The 22,879-nt window shown below is 41.1% G+C and overlaps 2 protein-coding genes across 5 annotated transcripts in view; one reads left to right on the forward strand and one right to left on the reverse strand.

The window, feature by feature from the left end:
* The window catches only part of vps11 (VPS11 core subunit of CORVET and HOPS complexes), a 23,063-nt gene extending 11,679 nt beyond the window's left edge, over nucleotides 1–11,384 (reverse strand). The window contains exons 1-8 of the mRNA XM_047018004.1: nucleotides 11,196–11,384; nucleotides 10,568–10,716; nucleotides 10,297–10,432; nucleotides 10,032–10,195; nucleotides 9,690–9,934; nucleotides 9,301–9,502; nucleotides 9,067–9,218; nucleotides 8,265–8,451 (exon numbers count right to left, since the gene is read on the reverse strand). Coding sequence (XP_046873960.1) covers nucleotides 8,265–8,451; nucleotides 9,067–9,218; nucleotides 9,301–9,502; nucleotides 9,690–9,934; nucleotides 10,032–10,195; nucleotides 10,297–10,432; nucleotides 10,568–10,716; nucleotides 11,196–11,337 — 1,377 coding nt within the window. The 5' untranslated portion in view covers nucleotides 11,338–11,384. The remainder of the gene's footprint in view (nucleotides 1–8,264; nucleotides 8,452–9,066; nucleotides 9,219–9,300; nucleotides 9,503–9,689; nucleotides 9,935–10,031; nucleotides 10,196–10,296; nucleotides 10,433–10,567; nucleotides 10,717–11,195) is intronic.
* Nucleotides 11,385–11,794: 410 nt separating this feature from the next.
* hyou1 (hypoxia up-regulated 1) lies at nucleotides 11,795–22,706 on the forward strand. Of its 4 annotated transcripts, XM_047018003.1 has the most exons (25): nucleotides 11,817–11,870; nucleotides 12,037–12,084; nucleotides 13,012–13,084; nucleotides 13,362–13,455; nucleotides 13,675–13,753; nucleotides 13,930–14,084; nucleotides 14,340–14,416; nucleotides 14,523–14,704; nucleotides 14,809–14,924; nucleotides 15,715–15,901; nucleotides 16,686–16,820; nucleotides 16,942–17,024; nucleotides 17,346–17,478; nucleotides 17,622–17,809; nucleotides 18,011–18,149; nucleotides 18,285–18,342; nucleotides 18,441–18,517; nucleotides 18,700–18,885; nucleotides 19,253–19,437; nucleotides 19,586–19,673; nucleotides 19,863–20,119; nucleotides 20,265–20,349; nucleotides 20,457–20,706; nucleotides 20,865–20,966; nucleotides 21,305–22,706. In XM_047018003.1, the coding sequence occupies exons 2-25, from the start codon at nucleotides 12,082–12,084 to the stop codon at nucleotides 21,352–21,354; spliced, it is 2,982 nt and encodes a 993-aa protein (XP_046873959.1). In that variant the 5' UTR covers nucleotides 11,817–11,870; nucleotides 12,037–12,081; the 3' UTR covers nucleotides 21,355–22,706. The 4 variants fall into 4 exon arrangements, with proteins under 4 accessions (XP_046873955.1, XP_046873956.1, XP_046873958.1 ...); XM_047017999.1 differs by lacking the exon at nucleotides 12,037–12,084 and having other exon boundaries at nucleotides 11,795–11,870; XM_047018000.1 differs by lacking the exon at nucleotides 12,037–12,084 and having other exon boundaries at nucleotides 11,801–11,870; nucleotides 19,256–19,437.
* Nucleotides 22,707–22,879: the final 173 nt, after the last annotated feature.

Consider the following 22,879-nt stretch of genomic DNA (forward strand, 5'->3'; position numbering starts at 1 on the left):
AAACGATCGTGGGAGCAAATAGAAAATACATCTAAAACCATAATTCAAAATGGTAAGTAGCAATAGGCAATACTTGCACATATTCTAAGGCCAACAAGTACAAGGCTGAATTGCCTGAATTAGTCCCTTTTGTAGGATATTGTATAGCTACAAAAGGCCTATAGAACAATGAAATTGCCTGCAGCCAACAGGAAGAAAAATTAGGCAACTGGGGGGACGGGGACGACGACACTTCATGGACTTCATTCCTTCAGGACTTAATTCCTGCTGAGGAGCAGGCCCTCTCCAGCTATCAGGGTCACCCCATGATGGAAGCTGGACCTGATGTTAGTTTCCTCCAGGATCACAATGACTCTTATTGAGTGACTTGTTGCTCTTGTAGGTTAGTTATAACAAAGTTAAGTCTTGTACTCACTGTGAAATATTTTACTGCTGATTGTTCTTCTACAGGTACAATCCTGCACTTTTTGTGGTTCATGTTGTTTTTAATTTGTAACTTGTATAACTGCATGCTCTTATGGGTCTTCCCTTTTGGCACTTGTTTAGTTTTTTCACAATGTATGCTTCATGTTTTGGCTGCTTGCAATGTTTGGGACCACCTCGTTGTTATGATCAGTGACTTATGCTCTTTTGTAAAGCTCTCTCTTGGAAGACGCTTTGGATAAAAGCGTCTGCTAAATGCATAAATGGAAATGGAAGGAGTGGAAGGGGGCATTTCTTCAGACCCTCAGCAGGTTGGAAGCCCAGGCATATGTACAGTGCCCTCCAAAAGTATTGGAACAGTGAGGCCAATTCCTTTATTTTTGCTGTAGACTGAAAACATTTGGGCTTGACATCAAACGATGAATGTGAAACCAGAGATCAACGTTTCAGCTTTTATTTCCAGGTATTTACATCAGGATCTGATGCACAAATTAGAAAATATCACCTTTTTGTTCGAACCCACCCATTTGTCACGTGAGCAAAAGTATTGGAACATATGACTGACAGGTGTGTTTTGTTGCCCAGGTGTGTCCTATTACATACATTATTCAATCAATAAATACCACTGAATGTCTACACTCAGGTTCAGATTGGGTAAGATAGGTTTTGTCTATGCAGACTGTATTCAGAGGTGAAAACAACATGAAAACCGGAGCGCTGTCTTTGGGTGAAAAACAAGCAATTGTGAGTCTTAGAGAAGATGGAAAATCAATCAGAGCCATTGCAGAAACATTGGCCATAGCCAGTACAACCATTTGGAATGTCCTGAAGAAGAAGAAAACTACTGGTGTACTAAGTAACAGACGTCGAACAGGTAGACCAAGGAAAACATCAGCAGTTGATGACAGAAACATTGTGAGAGCTGTAAAGAAAGACCCTAAAACAACTGTTAGTGAGATCAGCAACAACCTCCAGATGGCAGGAGTGAAGGTATCACTATCTACTGTTCGCAGAAGACTTCATGAACAAAAGTACAAGGGGCTACACCAGAAGATGCAAACCACTCATTAGCAAGAAGAATAGGAAGGCCAGGCTGGAATTTGCCAAAAAGTACAGAGATGAACCTCAAAAATTCTGGGACAAAGTTTTATGGACTGATGAGACAAAGATTAACTTTTACCAAAGTGATGGAAAGGCTAAAGTTTGGAGAAAGAAAGGAACTGCTCATGATCCCAAACACACAAGCTCATCTGTGAAACACGGTGGAGGTAATGTCATGGCTTGGGCTTGCATGGCTTCTTCTAGGACGGGCTCATTAATCTTCATTGAGGATGTAACACATGATGGCAGCAGCAAAATGAACTCGGAAGTCTACAGAAACATTTTGTCTGCCAATTTAAGGAAAGATGCAACCAAACTGATTGGCAGAGCCTTCATCATGCAGCAAGATAACGACCCAAAACACACTGCCAAAACAACAAAGGAGTTCATCAGGGGCAAGAAATGGAAGGTATTAGACTGGCCAAGTCAATCTCCAGACTTAAACCCTATAGAGCATGCATTTTACCTGCTTAAGAGGAGACTGAAGGGAGGAACCCCACAAAACAAACAACAACTGAAAGAGGCTGCAGTGAAAGCCTGGGAAAGCATCAAAAAGGAAGAATGCAAAAGTTTGGTGACGTCAATGGGTCACAGACTTGCTGCAGTTATTGAAAGCAAAGGATTTGCAACTAAATATTAAGTCTTATTCACTTAAATATGTTTTAAGTATATCTGTTCCAATACTTTTGCTCACATGACAAATGGGTGGATTCAAACAAAATGTGATATTTTCTTAGTTGTGCATCAGATCCTGATGTAAATACCTGGAAATAAAAGCTGAAACGTTGATCTCTGGTCTCACGTTCATTATTTGATGTCAAGCCCAAATGTTTTCAGTCTACAGCAAAAATAAAGGAATTCGCCTCACTGTTCCAATACTTTTGGAGGGCACTGTATGTTTCAAGTAATCTATGTGACCATGTTCATTCAACAATTATTTATGAATATTGTAGGAGTGAAATGTATTACTGTTCTCTGCAGTGACAGGAAATACAGTGGTGTTGCTGCCACCACCCACTGTTGTCTCACTGTGCCATACAGAGGTAACGGTGAAACTAATAGTCATACGCCAGTATGTATGCCATATGTGGTTGACGAATATTGATCAAATATACCATTTACTTTTTCAAGTGGAGGTCCTAGATGATCGGGAAAGGAGAGGTTTGCCTGCTCATTTTGGGGGTACACTTTTGAGTTTTATCTACCACTTGCAACACAGATGGTGAGAGTGTGTGAACGTGTGGCTGTGATTGAAGTGTCTGTAATGACTTAAGGCCAATATATGCTTCTGCGTTTTTCGAAAAACGGAAACATGAGAACGCCCTCGTCTCCGTGGAACGCCCTCTACGAGCTCTCCGTCAGCCCTCGGAGAAGCCTCGGAGAGCTTGACTTGCATCTCCGTTGTAGCTACGGAGAGCTACGGAGACCCCCTTGGCTGTGATTGGTCAGTATTAAGTACCGCTTGCGTCAGGGGCGGGGTTGCCGTGAAAAACAGGACGAACAGAATCCTTTGACCGCCATTGCTGTAAGTTTTTACAATTCATATTTTATTGATGAAACGGTTATTTGTAAATTTGCTCCGACTTCTCGGTAACCTTAGTAAATAAACACTCGATGACGTCTTACAAAAAACTGTTGCGCCACCTACTCTTCTGGCGGTGAATTGTTTTCAGCACCCACAGCCTACGGAGAACCATAAACGTAGTCTATCCGTCCGTATCCGTGCGCCCGCCCATCCGTAAATGGAGACGCAGAAGCATATTTTCGGCCTTTACTAATGGTGGTGGTCTCAAGATAAGACACAAGTCCTTAAAGTGCTCATTTCAAATATGAATCAATTGATTAAATTGCTATGGTGTTGTTAAACTCAGCAGGAAGAGGAACTTCTTCCTCCCCCTGAGCTTATGGCCTCCACTTCAAGACCAAGACAAATACACAAGGTATAAGCAATGAACCACAGAAGTCAAATGGACCCCTTCAACTTTCTCCAAGTGTTCCTTGCAAAGGGACAATGTTCTTCATTTGTTTCAGGTTGGAGCAGACAATGTGAGGGCCCTGTATAAAAGAACCCTGGAGCTCAATTATAAGTGGCTTTTAATAAAAAAAGAGATAGTACATGACTGAATGAATGACACTAAACTTAGTTACACTGACATATTTTTCTGTGTTCCTAGGGGGGGGGGGAACACATGAGGATGTATTTGTTAAACCTTTGTCTACGTTTTGATCTTTTTATACCTTTATGTGGCTTTTCTTGTTGTGCCTTTTGAATCTTTTGTGGGGGTTTTCACCACTTCTCTCTGTCGATGTCCTATTTATTATTTTTGAAAAATGCTATAAAAGTGAATGATACATTAAAATTCAATGAAAGTAGTGAAATGATCATTTTTGTATCACTTGAGAAGAGCTTTGTACAGATACCCATTGTTCTTTTTGGTTTGAAAGGTTTTGGTTGAAAGAAACCCCCATTTCTGATATGGAAAGGATTAGGAAATGGGTCAAAGCAACCCAAGGACAAAAGGGTTAAGGGGAGACACCCCAGTGAATAGGGATAACATATCAACATGAAACCTCCCAAGTTGATAACTAATAGTAGGTCAAATGATGTTTTCATTACTAGTTTCCTGTAAATGTAGGCCTATGTTTAAATGAGCAAATGATTAAGTTGACAAATATGATATAATTTGCATACATTTCCAGAACGGAAATCAGAACATTGAGTGAAAAACCTTGTTTCACTTTGTCAACATATTAAGGCCGATTTATACTTCTGCGTCTCGAGAGACGCACGCACGGAGTCGGACGGATTGGTTTAATATACGGTTTTTAATACGGACCAATCACAGCCAAGGAGTATCCGTAAAATGATGGACGGACAGACGGATAGTCAGGAAAATCAGGAGGTCCACGCAGAGCTCTGCGAGGGGCTCGAAGAGGACACGCAGAGGGCGTTTCTTGACGGAGAGGGCGTTCCCCGTGTGCGTGTGCGTAAAAACACAGAAGTATAAATCGGCCTTTAGAGTAAAAGTTTTTACAAAGGGCACTTTGGATATCTCTTTTTCATCACTCCATTAATCAGAATATGGTGGCAACAGCCATCAAAGAAAATCAGTTGAAAATTGCGCTGCAGACCGTGTTCTTGCTCAGGTTCTCCGCATCACCCACACTATAAAACTACCCATAGCGAAATAACGAAACGCTATTCATTCAGTCTGTGGGACTGAGTGCACAGCTTCAATGCGTCGCATTGGCAACAAGCGGCTCAAGAAGTTGGCAATATACGTAATTCCCTCTGCTAAGAATCTATATCTTTCAGAAAGATACTCATGAAGGAATGCGAAAGGGTTTTGTCGGTCTCTAAATGTTCGGTCTCTAAATGTTCTGGCTCTTCTGAGCGCACCTCTCACTATCCGCGCACCAAGCTCCACAGGATCTTCTATGAACGGTGACGACATGATCGTCAAGAATGAGTTAGTGGGCAGGGTTTTTATACCGGTTGATCTCTGATCTCCAACTTAACCTGCTTCCGACCAGGTTAGCCGTTCAGCATGTGTTTCCATGGCGATATACCCCGGTAACAAGTGCCCCAAACATTGCAAAGAGCCAAAACAACATTACCAACATTGTGTAGTTAGGTTCTCTCGCGAAATCGCTGCAGGATGCAGGATGATAAAATACGCCATATTAGTTGATATACTTGAATAAAAAAACATGTTATTAAGATTTTACTACATTAATTGTAGACTACAGTGAACATTTGTAAAGTTGTAGACTTTATAATAATGTTTTTATATTACTTTGGAGGCCTACGTACTTTACCAATATTCACCCTATATTAAACCTAACTACACAATGTTGGTAACGAACGGCCTTTACATGTGGTTGCCCTGATGAAAACGAATGAAAAATATAGCTGTAAGCAGCAATCAGATGGCCAAGCACTCCAATGACCCAGAAAACATTTTAGACATCCTCAGAAGAGGGTATCGAGTACACGCAGCAAGTTTGGTGTGAATACGTCAAAGATTTGCTGAAATACGACCCAACTTCCTGTTTGCTGGCTTAACGGCACATTTTGATTGCCTGTACCAGGAAAACGGTTTCGAAAAAAAAAAACCCATGTGATAGCTTTTGTGAGGCTTGGTCTGAAGATAATATCTGCCAAATTTGGTGAATATTGGATGACGTGTAGGAGGAGTAGAGAAATCTATTAATAAAAAATGGTGGCCGCATCAATTTGGCTATTATCACAAATTACTTTGAGTCACACATGGGATGTCCCAAGATATCATGAGCCAAAGGAATCACTTAATAAAGGCAAACAAATCAATAGTTATTGGCCAAAACACATTTTTGCTCCCTTCGGCCATGCCCAGTGATCACATGACACCAAATTGTGTGGACATCCTCAGAAGAGGGTTCCGAGTCATCTTACCAAGTTTGGTGTTGACATCTCAAAGATTTGCAGAGATTTGATCCAATTTCCTGTTTGGTTGCTTTGTTGCAGATTTTGATTCGCTGTACCGGACAAACAGCTTTTTTTTTTTTAGGAGGGGTAAGCTTTCAAAGGTTTTTTGATAAAACCGGAAATGGCGGAAAATCTATATAACCGGAAATTGACGTCATAGGGTGTGCTGAACTCGTATTGATCCAGGGAATCCAATGGTACCTCATTTTTGAAAATCAGTCATATGGTTCAAAATTTGCGTGTGTAAACACAAGTCCAACTTTGACCCGTTGGTGGCGCTAGAGTGGTCTAATGGGAGACATGAAACTTGGTGTAAGTAGGCCTATAGAAGGAACTGTCCTTAATGAGTGTGCCAAATTTCACAAAAAGTTACCGTATGGTTTTAGGGCAGGGGTGTCCAATCCTGGTCCTCGAGGGCCACTGTCCTCCAGCACACCTGATTCAAATGAATGGTCACTACACGGCTTCCATGATAACGACCCATTCATTTGAAACAGGTGTGCTAGAGCAGGGAAACATCTAAAACATGGGGGGACCGCCCTTTTTGGCTCTGGTCTGTATCTTTGTCACGCCCCAAAATTTACATCCAGACCAGCCCGAGGTAGCGTCCATCTCCAATACTAGTTTAGCTGTGCGCTGCTCTGTGTAGGCTACTTATAAGGAATTACAAAGAAGAACGTTTTGAATTATAACAAGGATATTGAAAATGGACCACGGTCGTAAATGCTGTGTTCCAGGCTGTAGAGGGAAGGCTAACACTCACAGTCTTCCCAATGAGCCAAACATTCAACAGGCATGGCTGCTGTTGTATATGAGAAGATCCCGGCGAAGTTCGACACTCAATCATTCATTTGCTCTGAACATTTCACCCAAGACAGTTTTGACAACCTTGGACAATTTCAAGCAGGATTTGCTAGGAAGCTGAACCTGAAAAGAGGTGCTGTTCCGACCGTACGCTCATTGCAACCGCAAGCTATAAGGACAGTATGATGTTGTGCTAACAGTTATTAGCAATGCTAACGTTTCCTTTATATAGCATACCAGGTAGAATGCTAAATACGTTTCTACACACTAGCTGTAGTCGGCATTAGAAGGGAAGCTTCCGAAAAAATAGCCAGAAAACGAACAGCAGTCTGGCTTTTTTCCTACACCTGTCTAGATAATCTATTTGAAAGAACTGGAGAAAGGCAGGTGCTAGAATGAGGATACGTTAGCATTGCTAGTAACCGTTACTAGTAACACCTAGACTGTAGGCATGTCAACAAGTTTAGCTTGCTAACGCAAGAGCATAGAATGTGTGATAATTTAGCCTAGTTTATTGGCAATGGGGCTAACGTTGATTCATGTTCCTGACTGTGTTTCATTCAAATAAATAACCTGTGTAATGTAAATCTACAATGCATGTTTGTCCAGATCTTTGTCATGTTATTTTTCAGCAAATATCTAGAGCTAGCTAGCTAACTGACGCCGAGTAGAATCACGATATGGTTTGGTTGCTAAGCTGTAGCCTAACGTTCTACCCACCTAAGTCAATCCAGTTTGCTTCAACAACAGAAGTGGAAACAAGTAATGTTATCATTTCAAATGATATATAGTCAATCTGTTGAAAACAATGTTGTGTAGACACAATAGATTTATTTGCGCGTTTTTATTTCAAGTCTCCAACTTCGGTGTTTCAGTGAGTGCTGCTGTTGGCCGTGTTGCGTTTTTGCTCCCCAGCTTCACTCGTTGAAAACCAACCAATCAGCGCGCAGCTTATCTAAATATTAATGAGCATACCATGTTTTTTCCCGGGAACATTTCAGAGGATCTATCAGGGGGCATAGAACAGCACCCGGGCCATTTTCAACCCAACCAATGTTACATACCCTATTCGGAGACCTTAAGGAACAGTGTGAAATACCCCAAAAACCCATTCAATCGCCCCTTTAAGCTATTATGGTCTTTATTTTCTCGTTATAGGCCAAGGCCTTACTGTGGGTTTAGTTTTCACGGTGAATTTGGAAAAGAAGCTTCAAACCTGTAGCAAGAAAGCCACTTGTGTCTGCCAGTGTTTCGAGTGAATTATAATGCACTTGTGATTTACTTGTGTAATAAATACTATTTCATTTAACCAATTAAATAACAGTATTCTGATTTTTTTTTGGGTGCGGCGTTTATTACACAATGAGCATTTTTGGTGCAGCGTTTATTCGAGGGCAGCGTTTATTTGAGGGCGGCGTTTGATTGAAGAAATGCGGTATTTCCATATGGGCAAAAAAGCAATGCTAACCTTAATAAACTCTTCCAGCTTAGAGCTGTCCTTCAGCTTTGTGTAGCAGTTTAGCAGCAGGGTGGTGTGGTCTGCGTTGGCCAGGGACAGCCTGTGAAGCGCCTGCAGGTAGGCTGTCAAATTGTGGATCCTCTGGGCATCTAGGAACTTCCTAATTACGTACGAGGGCTCCAATTTCCCAATGGTGCTTAAGGAAAGTCCAGTCAGTAAATATTGGCAAATGGAACAGTATGTTGGTTACAAAAATGTTGTCATTAAAGAGTTATTTTGCTTTGCTGTCAAGCTGAATTGGCCCCACAAATAAAATAATTGGGCAACACTTAATATCAATGTTACATTAAATACCATTAAAGTACATAGCAATACTTATAGTAACACTGTTGGTACACATAAAATGCTTCATTACGCACTTAATTAAACCCACTTAATTGTGGTTTACCAGTACAAGTTATTAAACAATTAAAACTTGCATGGTAAATGTTGGGGTTTCCATTGGGTAAGTTGATGCTAACATGAATCTTGTTTTGGTAACGTAATCTTCACCTGCCTTAACAACATCCACCTACCCTTTATACCCCTCCCTCATTCTGTGCCTTCTGACACTTTAATAATCTATACCAATAACACAAACTACAATTGAACTATATAGCAATTACTATCTAAATACAATGTTTTACTATATGTGCTGCTATGCATATGTGCTATATGTGTTGCTACATGGTAATTAAAGTTACTTGAACATAAAGTGTTGTCAAAATGCATCTCAATTGACAGGGTGCTGTCTGGTTTCCATGTACCTTACCGGATGTACTGCTGTATAGCTCCGTCGTGGTCTCCTTTGTTGTAGAGGTGGTCACCATACTGTCTGAAGATCTCTGACAAGCCGTCACTGTCTAAGTGTTGGCTTTTAGCCAGGTTGATGGCCATGACAAATAGGTTCTTCTTAAAGAGCATCTAGACACAGAGAGATTGATTAAGAGCCTTGCTCTGGGGGAAAGAGGTTGAAGTAAACAATTGTACCATCTTTGGAGCTCACCTCTAGTTTGGTTTGAGTATCTTTCTCCTGCAGCACAAACATCTTGCCGTCTCTAGTCAGGATATAGAAAGAACCCCATTCTGCCAGCACATCGATAATGTCGTCAAAAGAAGCACTGTAAGCAATGAACTTGTTGTCTAGGTCGTAAATGCTCAGAATTTGTTTCTCAGATGGAGACGTCTCTCTGCTCCCAAATCCAGGCCTGAAAACATCACCACAACAGGTCATGAAAACTCATTAAAGGCACTTAATTTTGAAGATCATATAAAAGGGAAGTTTGTGTCTTGATAATTGATAGCTTCTCGCCAGACAGTCTTAAACCAAACACTCTTAATTGAAATGTATTGTAGAGGTTCAGCTGTGCAAGCACACATTAGAATTCTCCTCACTTGGGTGACTTGGTGTCTCTGGTGAGTAGTAGGAGGTAGCCTCTGTGCCAGTGGGCCATTATCTTGTGGCCGTCAAAAGCAAAGCAGGGCCCTCTCTCATCAGGCTGGTACAGGTACACACACTCATCACCTGCTACTATAAACTGTGAGTCCTGGGAGGGGTCGGTGAGGGAGGAGCAACGCAATGCACAGCCATGTGTATCCAGCTCTAATTTGGGGTACTCCTTGACCGACAGAGTGTAGCACTGAATAGAGAAATGTCAAATCACAAAAATAAGCTGGAATTTTCGAATTTAAGGACTTGAATTCAAATATAATTCTAAAGTTATGGAGAAAACTTACATGAACTTTTTCCAAAGTTGCCACAAACAGGTTAGTCACCTTGCTTGCTTGACGGAAAGCTAAGCCCGTAATGGGACAGGTGCCCTCGTGCAGAGTTAAGGTTTTACTATGCCTGTCCCTGGTAATGTCACCCTTGGTCAACACCACACTTCCATCTGTGAATCCTAGAAGCACATGGTTTGCAGTCATCCATTTATGACGAGGAGCAAATGTGTCTAAGCTAAAGGAATACTGTCTCATGAGGAACTACTGAAATGTTGCTTACCAATGGCCATGAAGTTGAGGTTTTCATGTACACTCAAACAAGAAACTTCTGTTGGCTTGTTCCCAGGAATAGCTGGAAATATTCTGGTACACAAAGGATTCCCGCTGTCTCGCTTGTCCAGGTTCCATACTTTGACCTGAAAAACAAATGCTCTTTATTCTGATTCATTTTCATTTTTCTTTTTGGACCACTGAAACAAAGAGTCTAAGAAGAGCTGCTAATGCTATTCAAGCAGTATTTTGTGGTTATCAAAATATGTATTGACACTTGCCAATGGGTTTATTCCAGGCTCATCCTGCCCAACTGAGACCAGAATACTGTGCTGCTTAAGCTGATAAAGGTGTGTCACTCGGAGTTTATATGCCTGGAAGCAAGTCAACTGCAGTGAGCGTGTCAACAACCAGATCTGACCATCCATATGTAATACTTGCAGGGTCACGGCTCAAATAACAGTGAATAAGGTGATACTAACACAATGCTTTGATTAACATTATAAAGAGTTATGCCATAGCTACAGCGACAGAAAACTTGTAACAACTTATTGCTTTTCAAAACATCAGCGTCTTTTTCGACTTTGTCAGAAATACATGGCTTCTAATCACATAAAGATGTAGGCTAACCTAAATGGATTGAGTTTATATCATATATGGTTAGGCTAGGCTACATATGTTGACACTATCCGTCTCTGAAAATGACAGTATTGGGCAACGTTTGACTGCATACAAATTATTATTGCACGAGGATCAACATTTCTAACCAGCTGAAGTCATTTAAAGATAGCCATCTGATCTGGCTAACCAAAACAACTAACGCTAGCTGACTACAGTAGCTACCTCTAATTCTACTTGAGCAAAAATATAGCTATAGCGATACTGGCAACGTTTGCTTTGAAAGGATATCTCCAATAACAATGTGTCCTCTGCCCGAATCACACGCCGAGATTCCAACGGGGAGTACGAAGTTTTTCCCAGTATCTCCAGCATCTTTTACTGTCTCTTTATCAAAAAAGACAAATCGCCTCCACTGTAAAAATGCTGCCATTTCTTGCCAACAATGCTAGGACGCGAAGGAAGTCATGTGATAATCACGTGATAATCACACAAAGAAGCTTCCTCGACCAATTCTTTAAAATGGGAAAATCTAAATGCGTAAATCTATATGATTAGTTTTCCACATACTTATGGTATTCCGGGTATATGAGAAAATAATGGACACGTTTTAACTTTTAATTAGGAAAAGGCAATGTTAATACGAAATTAAATTAAAGATATAAGATGAAACATTAAGGTACATAATATTTTATGATCAAAATGACTCCAACGAGTATTAACACAAATGTCTACAAATATGGGGATTTGTTTCATGTCGTCAAACAATTTACGCATATTCATTGAACGTGGACCTATGACATGAGCAATCCTTTTTTTGCACTTCACACTTTGCACGTGGACCTATCACCAACCGGTGCGTGCGGCAAAGAAGGCGGGTTCTGCGGGGTGGAGGGTCATCGCTGCACTCGCGCTACAACGGATAGTGTGGATCCAATGAGATCACGCCGCGTTCTGGGCCCTATGGTGAGAGCAAGCCGGTGATAACAAGGGAAATCCAAAACCTTTATTAGTGCGACTCTGGCCCGATTTTTGGATCGAGCGAAAATAGTGAACTATACCACGCAGACCAGTCAATCAAGAATAGCTGCAACTACTTATGTAATTCTCGTTTTAATCCCGTGTACAACAGGTAGCTAGCTAGCCAGCTAACCGCTCAATTTACTGAGCTGGCTGAATGGTAAGTTGAGTTCTGTCATGCCGTTATCATCATTGCATTTGTTAGTTGATAGGCTACATTTCCTTGAATCAGGCTTGATTTTGTTTTCTTCTCGAACGGTAAAGCGATCCAGGTTGTCATTACAAGTGATCTAGTTTCATACAAGATCGATATAGATGGCAACTGTTTCTGCCAACATTTGCATTTAAAAAGTGCTGTCTTTAAAGGGATGTTTTTAGGCCAGTGGTGGCTCTATAAAACGTGTTCTTCCAACATGATCTACCTCTACTTAGACATTTCTAGCATAGAAGTAGGGTAACTCCGCTTTAAGTGATTGCTGTTGCATCACCTGTTTCAATAATGTTAACATGCATACGTCATTGGCTTTAGACGTTTTTCTACACTCTGCCCTTTGTTGTATTGCAATAGGCATGCTATAGGGCCAATTTATCCTCCCAACTTACTCACATGTTTATTTTCCAATGAAAATGTATTGGTAAACGTTTGTTGCATGTCTGTCATTTCATCATGTTTACTCCCCAATGACCCATCGGCTATCCTGCCGGCTGATTGAGACAGCCGGATAGGACAAATTAGGTTAGCTTCAACAGCTGCATTAATGGCACGTGTGTGGGTTCCGTTCAATCTGGTGGGCGGGATCAGGCCAAATGAGATCTATTGCACGTTACCCATTACAGGATATGACACTACTTAAGCACCTGAAGAACATCAACACACTGTCACCCCCTAGAATCGAAGATTTTGGTAACAATGTTAATTAGACTATCTCAATAAATGATCTCACATGCTCTTTGATGTGGAATCGTTTCTCCACCCTCTATCAAAAACGCTTAAAAGGATGGAAACGTCTAGGTATTGTATGCATCTTCAGTTCCGTCAGGGATTGCCGTTTCGGAGCCTTTAGTGTTGTGCTTACATTTCTTACAGGTACAAATGGGGAGGATGATGACAGTATGTGCTCTCATGTGCCTTGTTTTGGCATTGCTGCCTTCTCACACAGGTATGACAAGTATATTATCATTAAAAACTATTTACAACACATTTTACGTATATTTATTGACTGACTTCAGCTGGTATCCCATATTAAAATATGTGTACATAATGCAATAAATATTGTTAGTAATCATGTTAACTTTTTGCACTACATTTAACAATTTATAATTTGCATTGTTTCCTGTACACGTGCATCTCAAAGACATTTTCATCATCTCGAAGACATTTTCAGTATCTCTTATTTTTCCTGTAATTGTATGTCTTTCGTTGTAACTTATTTCCAGCCTCTGTAGCAGTCATGTCGGTCGACTTGGGTAGTGAATGGATGAAAATAGCAATAGTAAAACCTGGCGTGCCAATGGAAATTGCTCTGAACAAGTGAGTGTGTTACCATATTAAAATGTCATGAAATAAGGGTCTGCACTAGTAGCACGTGTTTTTTTCCTTTTCAGCATACTTGCTGATAGTTTATTCAGATATTGAGGTGCTGGTATGCTAATGTAGCCTAGTTTGTGATACTCAAGAATGTTGTCTTTGCTAAATTATCTTGGACCGCTCAATTGATTTAAATGCTCTCTTTTCCCTTGATTGTCTAAGGGAATCGAGAAGAAAAACTCCAGTTGCTGTGTGTTTGAAAGAGAATGAGCGACTTTTTGGAGATGGTGCATTAGGAGTGGTAAGATAATTTCTTTAAACTATTTTGGAAAACTAGATTCAAACCTTTTTTTAAATTAAATGTGTGTTTCAGTCAAAGTATTGCACTTTAAGCTTAGGTCTGTAATACTTTTTCCACTTTGGTCTGAAATAAAAGTAAACCTCTGTAACCAAATATTTTATCTCTTTTCTCTTCAGTCTGTGAAGAACCCCAAGTTTGTTTACAGACATCTTCAGTCCCTGCTAGGTAAGAAGCATGACAACCTCCAGGTGGCGCTTTACCAGAAACATTTTCCAGAGCATCAACTGCTAAAAGAAGAGGACCGGGGCACCGTTTACTTCAAAGACTTGGAGTAAGTTTTGTGTGACCACTTTCACTTGACTCAATTTCAATTAGCAGTTTCTGTCTTCTATCAAATTAAAAACTATTGAAAAGACAGGACTGCATGACTTTGACATGCATCAATGTAAAGTATATGGGCCCCTTTGAAGGATTAAGAGAATAAATGGTGCTGGCTGAACAGGATCATATGGAATGTGATTATAGTTTGACAGTTTAAGAGGCTTCAGTAATGTTAACTTGCCTTTATGTGGTCTCTGTCCCACAGAGAGATGCAGTACACACCAGAGGAGCTGCTCGGGATGGTTTTGAACTATTCATGTAGCTTGGCTCAGGACTTTGCTGGTTGGTTTGTTTTACAGAATGCCGTTATGTGAGTAGAAACTCCCGTATGCAGAAGTAGGACAGCCACACTGACAAGTTTTTGTTTTTTAAATTTGTATATTCACAGAGCAGCCCATTAAAGATGCAGTTATCACCGTTCCAGCCTTTTTCAATCAGGCAGAGCGTCGGGCCGTCTTGCAGGCCGCCCAGATGGCAGGGCTGAAGGTCCTTCAGCTCATTAACGACAACACAGCCGTGGCCCTGAACTACGGAGTGTTCCGGAGGAAAGACATCAACAGCACAGCACAGGTGCGCTTCTACCTTCACTAACAAACTTGCATGGCCAAATAAAAGTTTCACTGCCAAATTCCAGTTGACCCAAGAGTCTCCCTCTATTTCTCTCTCTCTTCTAGAATGTGATGTTCTTTGACATGGGCTCTGGCAGCACAGTGGCCACCATTGTCACTTACCAGACAGTAAAGACCAAAGAGGCAGGCGTTCAGCCACAGCTACAGATCCGAGGTGTAGGGTGAGTCCAGGCAGTCTGTAGGTGGGCCAACACTGTTACAATATGTTCTCAACACACCAATTATGCACTCGCCTGAGCAACCCCTTACATCTCTCAGACCAACAAAAAAAGCATATACTATATGTGTTTTTTATGTCATCAATTTGAGGGATGCACCAATATGGAAATTCTGGCTGATACCGATAACTTTATATTTGGAAGCCGATAACCGATAAATGCCAATAAATACAAAGCCTGAGTCTGATTACAGAAACAAAAGGCAAACAAATAACGGCGCTTATTAAAACCTTAAATGAAGAAACATCTAGATCTTTCTTTTCCCAAATGCCGATAAATACAAAGCCTGAGTCAGATTACAGGACCAAAAGGCAAACAAATAACGGCTTTTATTAAAACCTTAAATGAAGAAACATCTAGATATTTATTTTACCAAAATGAACAGATTTCTTACAATTATACATTCCTATGGCCGACTTTCTTTTATATAAATAAAATATATTGCCTGAAAGAAAAAAAACGTTGTTCAACGGGTGAAAATAATCCATAAATTATCGGGTTTTAATTTATCAACCACATTTTCTTATTGGACCGATAATAATAATAACAACAACACAAAACATAAACATTCATCGGCCTAAACCGATCTGGTCACCAATTATATCGTGCATCCCTAATCATTTTGACATACTGACAACCTTCCCTATGAACAAAAAAATTGCCCAGCGTCATGAATCAGAACTGTTGCCTCCTTTCTGTATATACACCCGCCTAGCTTTGGTGTTGTCCACAGGTTTGACCGCTCACTGGGGGGCTTTGAGATGGAGCTGAGGCTTAGGGACCACCTGGCCAAGCTGTTCAACGAGCAGAAGAAGAGCAAGAAGGACGTACGGGAGAACCACCGCGCCATGGCCAAGCTCCTTAAGGAGGCTCAGAGGCTGAAGACGGTGCTTAGTGCCAATGCTGAATTCATGGCCCAGGTGAATTGTTGCGTGATGTCTCTGGTGTTAACCTCTCCCCTCTTGAGCCTCCATCCCTTTATTCTGCCTTCCAGCTGTCCTGCTTTATTCCTCTGCTCTTTGGTGCTCTGTAATTTTTCAGGAAAGGATTACAGTGAATGGCAGGCATTGTGCATTCGATTCCCATATGGACTTGGATGTTTTCAACACAACTGGATCTGCTGCTATGATATTTTACAATTAATTGGATTGTGATGTATGGGAGAAATACTGTTTTGTGTGGCTGTGTATTGGAATAAAAGAAGCCCTTCTAGGGGCTGGCAGGATTTAGGTGTGTTAGAGCAGCACGTTTTGATACCACGATACCTGTCTGTCTTCCACTCTCCTCCCATGCAAGCATTTTGCTTAAGGTGCTGTTGCAGTGAACCGACTGAGCTCCAGCTAATGGGCTCTTTATCTAACAGCCAGGTGGTGACACTGAAGAGAACACTCATTACTGAAGTTTGGGTCAGCAGTGGTAATGGGTAGCTAGATGTTAAATGGTTTTTGGAGTAGCAAATGTAGACAGATTAACAGAGTGGGGTGATGGTCAAGAAGGAAGAGCAGAGCTTTTGTATACCAAACCTTTTCCAAATAAGGGCACATGGTACATTCTCGGTCGGGAAAGTTCAAGTGCATACTATATTTTTCCTAATGAAACAGTCTCATTACTGTATGCTAAGGAGACATTTGGTGAAGAGTTATGTGGTTTTCTCCAGCTGTCTGCATCCTTTGTGTACTCATCGCTCCTTTATGAATGTTTCAGGTGGAAGGGCTGATGGATGACATCGACTTCAAGTCTAAAGTCACCCGCGTGGAGTTTGAAGCCCTGTGCACCGACCTGTTTGAAAGAGTGCCCCACACTGTGCAGGATGCTCTCAGCTCTGCTGAAATGTCCCTGGTCAGTCAACTCTCCATCCTAGCTGTCCTTCCTAGCTACCATTTGATTAAATCTGAGCAAGTTGTCACCAGATAAACAGTTAAGGTAATGAAGCTTATTACGTTCCTTCCTGACCCCACAGGATGAGATTGAGCAGGTCATACTTGTAGGTGGAGCCACCAGAGTGCCCAAAGTTCAGGAGGTCCTCCTCAAAGCTGTGGGCAAGTAAGTGTTGATCAATATGCCATAATGGCAGAAGGGTGCAGATGTTGACTGTACATAGAGAGAGGTTGTGTGAATCCAATCATCTAGTTATTATATTTTGGACTTTGCACATTGGATGTAGGAACTGCATATATTGTATTTCATAAACTTTAGGCTTGTGTTTTTAATGTATCTTTTAATGTATTTGTATTATTGACCAGAAATGCTGACATGGGATTTGACATTTTAAGCAGTTGAGCGAAGGTCTCGGTGGTCACAACCACACTGGCCTGTTTTTCCTCGTATGGTTTTGTGCTTACTGTGTGTTTTGACTTCTCTCAGAGAAGAACTGGGGAAGAACATCAATGCTGACGAGGCAGCAGCCATGGGGGCTGTGTACCAGGCGGCTGCTCTCAGTAAGGCCTTCAAGGTCAAACCCTTCCTCGTTCGAGACGTCGCAGTGTTCCCGATTCAGGTAGTGCAGGCCGTCCTCTTGTTTCACCATATTACATCCAACTATCTGCCACTGTGTACCATAGTGCATTCCAGTCATGCAACAGATTTTAAAAGCATGAGCTGTTTGGATTTACACAAACCTGGCAACATCTGTCTCTCAAGGTGGAGTTCACTCGTGAGTCAAAAGAGGAGGACGGAAGCAAGAGCCTAAAGCACAACAAGCGTATCCTGTTCCAGAGGATGGCGCCCTACCCCCAGCGCAAGGTCATCACCTTTAACCGCTACACCGATGATTTTGCCTTCTACATCAACTATGGAGACCTAAGCTTCCTGGGGCAAGAAGATCTCAGGTACATGAAAATCTAAACTGAGTGATGTTTTGACAAGAACAATATGCAAATGTGTTGTTCGCACATGAAGTTAATTCTATTTTAGTACTAGTCAGCTTTTGTAGATTTTTTTTTATATTAACACCCTACACCTCTAACACATTGTTTTTTTTGTTTTTTTTTAAACATCAAACAACTTCCATCTTGTCAATGTTCATGCAGCGTGTTTGGTTCTCTGAACCTGACCACAGTGAAGCTGTCTGGGGTGGGCAGCAGCTTCCACAAACATGGTGATGCAGAGCCCAAGGGCATCAAGGCCCACTTCAACATGGATGAGAGTGGAGTCCTTCTGCTAGACCGGGTCAGTGATGTAGCTTAGTAACTGAAACATTTTAACATTACCACACAGGCACCTTTTCATTAATTACACAAATAACATGAAAGATCTGCTCCTTTTGGGGTTTGGACATTTTTGAAGTTTTGGTTGCTGTTTTAGGTTGAGTCCGTTTTTGAGACTATTATGGAGGACAAAGAAGAGGAATCTACACTGACAAGTAAGTTTGGTGCTTGTAAAAGGCAAAATAACAATGAAAATGGCCTCCCTTCATTTGATTCTATTTATAACTGCTCTCCCTTGTTTACTTGTTTCTAGAACTGGGAAATACCATCTCTAGCCTTTTTGGAGGGGGGACATCAGAACCAAACGCAAATATAACCGAGCCAGTTCAAGTAAACCTTTTACTTTCTCAATTTCTCATGCTTTCTTCTGCAATGTACATGTTGACACTTAAAGTGCATGTGCTAGCAGGATTTCACCATTGCTTGCAGAATTCCCTACTATCAGGCAAACAAAATGTTCCAATTTCTCTGCTTTTACTGTATTGCAATATGATATTTTTATTCATCTCCAGGATGAGGAGGAGGTGCCTCCAGAGCCTGGGAAGGAGCAGGAGGAGCAGGGCAAGAAGGAGGAGGCTGGTCAGGAGGAGAACCAGGAGGTCAATCGGGAGGCTGAGGATCAACCTTCGGATGCACCGGACACAGATAAAGAGAAGGTTGAACAACACGGAGCCAATGGGAAATCTGGAGATCCTCAGGTGAGCAGACTGTTCAAGTCTTCTATTGTCAGAATCACAAAACAACACAGTCTGACTGGGCACTGAAATTCTAAGGACAAGACTACGCAAGGCAACCTGGCAAAACATGACCTATAAGTACACAGAACATAGATTACATCTATGCTAAATAAGTAAACCTCCTAAATATACAGATAATATTCTATCCAATATACTAAACCTCTAATACACATAATAACCTATACTAACCTTATAAACCTATTCTAGGTGTACATTTATCAGCCGCCTTGTTATCCAAAATCATGCATATAGTATGAAGGAGGAGGGGAAGTAGTTTGCTCCCATAAAGCAGATGGAATGCCAAAGACATTAATTAAATCCCTTCAAGCAGGATGAAAAGGAAGGTGGCAAAACGGAAACCAAGGAAGAGGAGAAAACTGCAGAAGAAGAGGCAGCTGAGAAGAAAGTCAAGTCCCAGAAGAAGGCCAAGATCTCTGAGGAAATTACTGTAGAACTGCTGGTCAACGATATCGTCAACCCTACCCTCGACCAAATCAACACCTCCAAGAAAAAGTATGCTGCTTGCAATCTCATTTATGAAGGAAAAATATTTCTTCCATTGCGCTAGGATTGCTCAAACTCGATGATCTGAGCTGCGTTTTTGTTTTTCAATGGTTATGGTAGTTTGAGAATTTTAAAAGATGTTCCGTTCTCTTTCAAGGTTACAAGACCTTACTGACAGAGACCTGGAGAAACATGAGAGAGAGAAGACGCTGAACAGTCTGGAGGCTTTCATCTTTGAGACGCAGGTAAAGATCCTGTTTTAAAGTTTCTTGTTGACATCACTGTCATCTGAAACAGTGGAAAATACTTAAATTAGAATTTTTTTTTTTTTTTTAAGGAACCAACTGATCAAGTCCTAGGGTTGAGGGGTATGGTAGTGTTTAAATTGGTCTATATGGGACGCCCCGATAGTGTGACTTGTACCACACCCGTAGGACAAGCTATACCAGGACGAGTTCCAGGCGCTGGTGTCTGAGGAGGAGAAGGAGGAGATTTCAGCCAAGCTGAGTCAGGCCTCTGAGTGGATGGATGAAGATGGCTATTCGGCTGCTACCAAAGAACTGAGGGAGAAACTGTCAGAGTTGAAGAAGCTGTGCAAGGCCATGTTCTTCAGGGTGGAGGAACGCAGAAAGTGGCCTGACCGGCTGGCTTCCCTGGAGAGCATGCTCAACACCTCTTCCTACTTCCTCAGGTGAGGGCCCCAGTGGTTGCCATCATTGTGATCTCAAGGCAGTGGTTTGAACAAGGCAATGGAATACTCTAATGGATTGCTAGAGTTTTGATTAATTGTATATGGTCATGTTTGAGATCTGATATAATTTACCTTATCTTTTTAGGAGCGCAAAACTCATTCCTGAGGATGACCAGATCTTCAGTGAAGTTGAGCTGAAGACTTTGGAGAAAGTCATCAACGAAACCACAGTACAGTAATTCTTTGTGTGGCTTATTCTCTTTCTGTACACATGGTGCATTGTTAGTCAACCTTTTGAAACAGAAACCCAGCTATTTTAATCCTTTACTCCTCACAGACATGGAAGAATGCCACGGTGGCGCAGCAAGACAAGCGTTCTCCCACAGAAAGGCCTGTCCTGTTGTCCAAAGACATTGAGTCCAAATTGGCCTTGCTGGACCGTGAGGTCAACTATCTGCTCAACAAGGCCAAGTTTGCTAAGCCCAAGGCCAAGCCTAAACCCAAGAACAGCACCAATTCAGAGGGCAGCAAAGCTAACGGTACAGCAGAAGAGAAAGTAATTCCTCAAACGGAGGAGAGCACAAAAGGTGCGTGGGGGGAGGGTAAAACACAAGTTCTGTGCATTTTAATTTTAATATTCTGAGTTATGTATGTACTAATAGTTAACTTCACTTTTTGTGTATTTAATTATTGTCATTTTTAAAGTGATTGACAATATTGAAATTATCCATCTGACATCCAACAGAAAGTGTTGTGCCACCGGTTGAGGAGACACCCACCAAAGAGACTATTGGACAGGATGCAGAGCCAACCATACAATCACAGATTTTGGATGAAACGAGTACAGGTACATATGCCATGGCGACAGGTTTTGCCATAGGAACTGTCTGCATATGTGCACTGCTGTATAGTCTTAAAAGAGGTGTGTTCGACTTCATGCAGTGCCGGTGGCGTTGACGGCTGCCTTGAATCTGAGAATGCCATTGGTTCCTTCAAGTCAGCCGGGCTGCAGACGACGCCAGCCCTGCATGAAGTCGAACGCACCTAATGGCTCAACAGCAGTGTGCAATGGTTGGAAAGGACCATATTTTTGTAGTTGTGATGTATAGTTTAGCCTTTTGTTTTAAATTTATCCAAATGCATTTCCAGCTAAACAAGAATCATTTTTATAATTTCAATTCACAGAAGCGCCTGAGAAAAAACGACTCGAAAACCACATTGAGGATGAATTATAACAGCTGGAACTGAAAGGAATAATTTTGTTGTATTTATTGACAATGTTACGTTTCTTCTGTGTTTTTGATTTCGTTTTGCCCCTCCAAAAAATAGTAATAATAACTTAGAAGTGGGAATGTGTCCGACTTTTTGTCTACACTCGTTATCACCACCTCCTCTTGTTTCATGTTATTTTGCTCCCCTTGTCTGTGATGCTGTGCCGCAGAGCACTTACAACCCCTGGAAAACCAGTAAATGAAATCAACCCATAGCTCCTTTTTGTGAGTCACACCATTGTCTGAGACTTTGGAGGAAAACTAAGGAAATATTAAATACTGTTAGTTTTATTTATTATCATGCATTGTCATACTGCAACATATGTTTGTCCAATACAGCTGCATCTTACATACTGTGTAAAAAAGGACCAACTCCAATGAAGTGCAGCAGTGCGTTTCATGTTCTGGTCAAAAAGGGTTGTCTTCATGTGCTGTTATCCTCAAAAGTGTCTTTGGTTCACAAAGGGCAAATGGCTATTGTGCAGTTTTGTATAATTTCAAAGCCAGTTTGTATATCTTGAAGTGATAATGATGCCATTGCTGGAAGATAAATGGTTTGTCATGAGAAAGAAATCCTACAGAATGCCTTGAGGTTTCTTACAGTACATGTTGGGGTTTTCTAAAAGAAGAAACAAACTAAATTGGATATAAAGTGACAAGGTTTGGCCATGAAAATAAAATTGATACTGCCAAGTTATTGCTTATCCAGTTGGAATGTACCACTGAATTGGAATGAGCTTAGATATAGGACAAACCTACCCTCAACTCCTTGTTGCCTGTAATTTTTCTGTCTTTTCCTCCTGATACAGTTTTTAGATATTTTCCCTAATTCAATTACCAAATTTTGAGTTTAAAGATTTTCAGTTTGAACCTTTAGGACTGCCGTACTGACAGGAAAATAACCAGATGGTTATCATGTCTCATGAGCTGCTTGGCCCAAGAAGTGCAGTTTTGTTTTGGTATTGCTTTTTGCTTTGTACTTTTGGCCTTGGGACAGATCATCAGAGATTGGATCCTTGGATCTTGACCTTTTACAAATGAAAGGAAATGGATGATTGACTTGCATCTGTAGGCATGTTCTGGGTTGTTTACACTAACAATTTGACAAATTAGACCAAAACACTGATGAACCACCATTAATGATACCATAATGATACACATCCTACAGAATGTAGCCCATCTGGAATGTGCCCAGTAAATATTGAACTTGTTTATCACCTCAGATGGCTGGATTGTGAGCAGAAGACAATACTTTATTGGGAGTGGGACATGCCAATGTTTTCTTTCTAAAATGTTAATAAAGGTTTTTGTTTTTACATCTGTTCCCTTAAAAATATTTTTTATGAATTCAGCCACCTCTTCACATTAAATGTCTTGAAAATGTGAATGAATTAATATAACCAACTGGACATATTATGCACAATATTGACCCAGAAGCCATCACAAACAAGTATAAAGTAAATGTCATACAGTAAACAGAATTTAGGTC

The sequence above is a fragment of the Hypomesus transpacificus genome, unplaced genomic scaffold (genome assembly GCF_021917145.1).
Source record: "Hypomesus transpacificus isolate Combined female unplaced genomic scaffold, fHypTra1 scaffold_88, whole genome shotgun sequence".
In the NCBI taxonomy this organism is placed as follows: Eukaryota; Metazoa; Chordata; class Actinopteri; order Osmeriformes; family Osmeridae; genus Hypomesus; species Hypomesus transpacificus.